This window comes from Amphiura filiformis, chromosome 1 (assembly GCF_039555335.1).
Source record: "Amphiura filiformis chromosome 1, Afil_fr2py, whole genome shotgun sequence".
NCBI lineage: Eukaryota > Metazoa > Echinodermata > Ophiuroidea > Amphilepidida > Amphiuridae > Amphiura > Amphiura filiformis.
In genome coordinates this window covers 41660501-41663849 of record NC_092628.1, presented here as the reverse complement: position 1 = coordinate 41663849, position 3349 = coordinate 41660501, and the positions used below count along the sequence as shown (strand labels likewise).

General features: G+C 42.9%; 1 protein-coding gene across 1 annotated transcript; it reads right to left on the bottom strand.

Moving 5' to 3' along the window:
- Nucleotides 1–1690: 1690 nt before the first annotated feature.
- LOC140160369 (uncharacterized) lies at nt 1691–3145 on the bottom strand. Its single transcript, XM_072183615.1, has one exon. It carries the CDS (start codon nt 3143–3145, stop codon nt 1691–1693), a length of 1455 nt encoding a protein of 484 aa, XP_072039716.1.
- Nucleotides 3146–3349: the final 204 nt, after the last annotated feature.

Below are 3349 nucleotides of genomic sequence, written 5' to 3'. Positions count from 1 at the left end.
TGTTGGTTATGGTAGACTGTACGTCTAGTCTGAGTCTTCATCATATTCCAACTCTTTCACTACAAGGTCAAAACTGTGGTATATGTTCCCGGTTGTTTTGCTTTCTTTTTTGCCCGTGGGTTTAACAAAAGCTATTGATTTACCGAAGTCCAAGTCCAAGTTCTCTAGCCTTTTTGTTAGGGTAGAACAACTCCAAACTCGAGTGTTATCACTGAGAGTGATAACTCCGGATTTTCCAACCCTGGTTTCCATGATCTCAAAATTGGTAATTTTGTAAATTCCACCTTCTTCTAGTTCAACCCATTTCAAAATTGAAGATCCTTTTTGCTCTTCTAACAAGTGCTCAAATTCCACCTTCAGTATTCTTGATTGTTTTGCCATTTTGTTCGCTTTTTTATTAATTAGGATTTTCTTAAACTGTTTTTATTTTTAAATCGAGGCTAAAAATAAAAGATGGCTGAAACTAAAATGTCTAAGGTTTACTACAGTCCGAGAGGGTATTGGAAGGGTGTTTCTGCGATAGACAAGCTGGCAAAAGAGGTTGGAGTGACGAAAAAAAAAGCTAGAAATTTTTTGAAAAAGCAGACTCAGTGGCAAATTTACCTACCACCTCCAAAGTACATTCCCAGAGCAAAATTTAACGTAAGTGTACCTAATGAAGTTCATCAAGCCGATTTGTTGTTTCTCCCTCACGACAGACCGAGTAAAGGAAAAAGCTTTACAAGTACGCGTTGACTGTGGTGGATGTCGCGAGCAGATACAAGGAAGCTGAGCCTCTGAGCTTGAAGGAATCTGGGGAGGTGGCTAAGGCATTTGAAAAAATTTACTCTCGAGTTTTAAAGTGGCCGAAGCTTCTGCAGGTCGATCCTGGAAGAGAATTCATGGGCAAAGTGAACGAAGTGATGAAAAAGCACAAGGTCGATATCAGAAGAGGGTTGCCTGGTCAACATAGAGCTCAGGCAATTGTTGAAAGATTCAACAGAACTTTGGCTGAAAGACTGTTTGGTCATCAGTACTCGCAGGAAATACTGATGGAAGCTCGTGGTCAGAAAAATGTGAGGTCTACCGAGTGGGTGGGTAGGCTTCCGGATGTGATCAGAGCTTTGAACAGCGAAGAGACTCGGCTGATAGGAATGAAACCGGTTGATGCTATCAAGAAAAAAAAGATTGAAACGATGTCTTCAGCTCCACAGAAGTTGAAAAATGAGATTAAAATTCCAGGTCACGTGAGATTGAGGTATTTGTACGCTCCCGGAGAGTTGGAGGAGGTGAGGAAGACGCGCAACCGATCCCATTTGGTCTCTGGAAACTTACACGGTTGATAGTATCGTGAGGACTCCGGGTGATCCAATTTTGTACTATTTGAGTAAAGGTGCACCAAAAAGAGCGTTTGTTAGACAGGAGCTTATGATAGTACCCGAGGGTACACAGTTGCCACCCGACAGAGTTTTGAAGTAAAATTTCTTATTCAAGTTTTTCAACACAGTAACCGTGTGCATGTGTGTGAATTTTGTCCTCAAGTATGATTCGTTTGTCATCTTTGGAATCGAGCGCGACTTTGTTAACGGTTTCAGTGTACACCTCGTGCTTGTAACTCCTAATCACATTCATCGTTCTCGTCTGAGGTTTCTCATCGAAGAGACAGCGTTTGTAGTCGTCGAAGGTAATCTTTCTTTCGACGACCGCTTTCTTACTCCTTTGCCCTCTTTTCCTCGTTTCCCTCGTGCATTCTGAAAGAGTACAACTTTGCTCTCAGTCCAACAAATTCCACTATCTGCTTTCCTCCGGCTTCGTCCTTGAACATGCCGGGAACTTTTTTGTTCTTTCCAGTCGGAATTCCCGACTGATGATCAGCTGGGTAGTTGGAAGTGTCAAAGTAGCTGTCCACGTCTAGTGCGATATCCTCGTAAAAATCTTCGGTCTCGATTTCATAAAGTAGCGAGTCCGTGTCGTGAAGACAGAGCTTCGCTTTGTTTCCGTACTTTTTCTTGATGTAATTGTAGTGAAAGTCGTACATCTTCGTCTTTGCAATATCCAGGATGCTCATTCCGAGATATATCGGCTTGTTAAAGTACAGTCTGATTTTCTTCATGTGAATCGCTACAAGATTTTCATCAAAGATTGTACATCGCTCGTAGTTGGGTTTCGCGGCTAATTTGATAGCTTTGTGTTCCGAATTCACGAGATGGACATTGACGCGATTTCTGACGTTTTCCAGCGTTTTTCCAAAGGCAGCGTTGTTCATCAACTTGAAGAAATCCTTCTCAAACTCCGAGTTTGCATTTTTGCGAAGTCTGGTATTCTTCTCGATGTACGGTTTCATGAAGGGTTCCTCTCGGTATTTTATCCCTTGGTGAACCTTGATCAGTTTGAGTCCAAGCTCCAAGCACTGCTTCAGAGCCACGTGGTGGATAACGTACTTTTCCTTGTCGTTCAGATTCGGAATTAGTTTTTCCACTTTGTTCACGATCAGTCTTTCTGGAGCTAGGGGAAAGTCGTTGTGAAGGTCGTGCAGCTCTTTGGAATATTCCAGATCCACTTCAAGAGTGCACGGGATTTCGCGCCAATTGTCTAGCTCTTTTGTCGACATCCACTCGAAGTCACCGACCGGAAGCGGTTGACTCATGGCCCATCCGTATAGGTTGTTCGCGTCGATGTATACGATGTGCTTGGTGGGCTCGCTCGGATCGTAATCGTCACCCATGTACTTGTTGTTGGCTTTGGCATATCTGGTAGATATCGTGGAAACCCCACCCCTCAAAAAAAAAAAAAAAAACAAAGCCTTATCGTATTCCGTGAGGAGTTCGAGACGTTTGGACGTCGTTCTTAGCATGCCATCGTAGGTTAATCCGGGAGCCGTGTAGTACCAGCAAGGATCCAGTTCGTAGTTTTCCAGACTGGTTTTTCTGAAATTTTCGAACACGTCGGCTAAAAGGAGAACGTCCGACTTGAGATACAAATCGTGGTACTCCCTCATGGTTTTCATTCCAAAAGTATCCCACACCTTTTGAGCGTGTTCATAATCCTCATCGGAAATGTGTTCTTCGTTGAGTTTGGAGTAGAAGGCGTCTTTGGGTGGAAGACTAGTCTCCTGGAGTTTTTCCAAAGAGTTGACGTGATCGTACGGATACACCCCTTTTCTCATGAGCAGCTGAAGTTGTTCATCCTGATAAAATTTTGGTAATTCAGAAAACTCATCCAAATTTTCGACGAGTTTACCAAGTCCAGCAGCCATAAATTTGAAGCTGTCGATAAATCTGAGATCACGCTTGACATCGACTTCTTTTCCTTCCTTATTGGTAAAGGTGTCAACCAATATCTTCTTGGTGAATGAGATGTACTTCTCTTC

What these genes read in the sequence shown, in the direction of transcription:
- LOC140160369 (XM_072183615.1), bottom strand. Translation starts at nt 3,145, where the DNA reads ATGAGAAAAGGGGTGTATCCGTACGATCACGTCAACTCTTTGGAAAAA.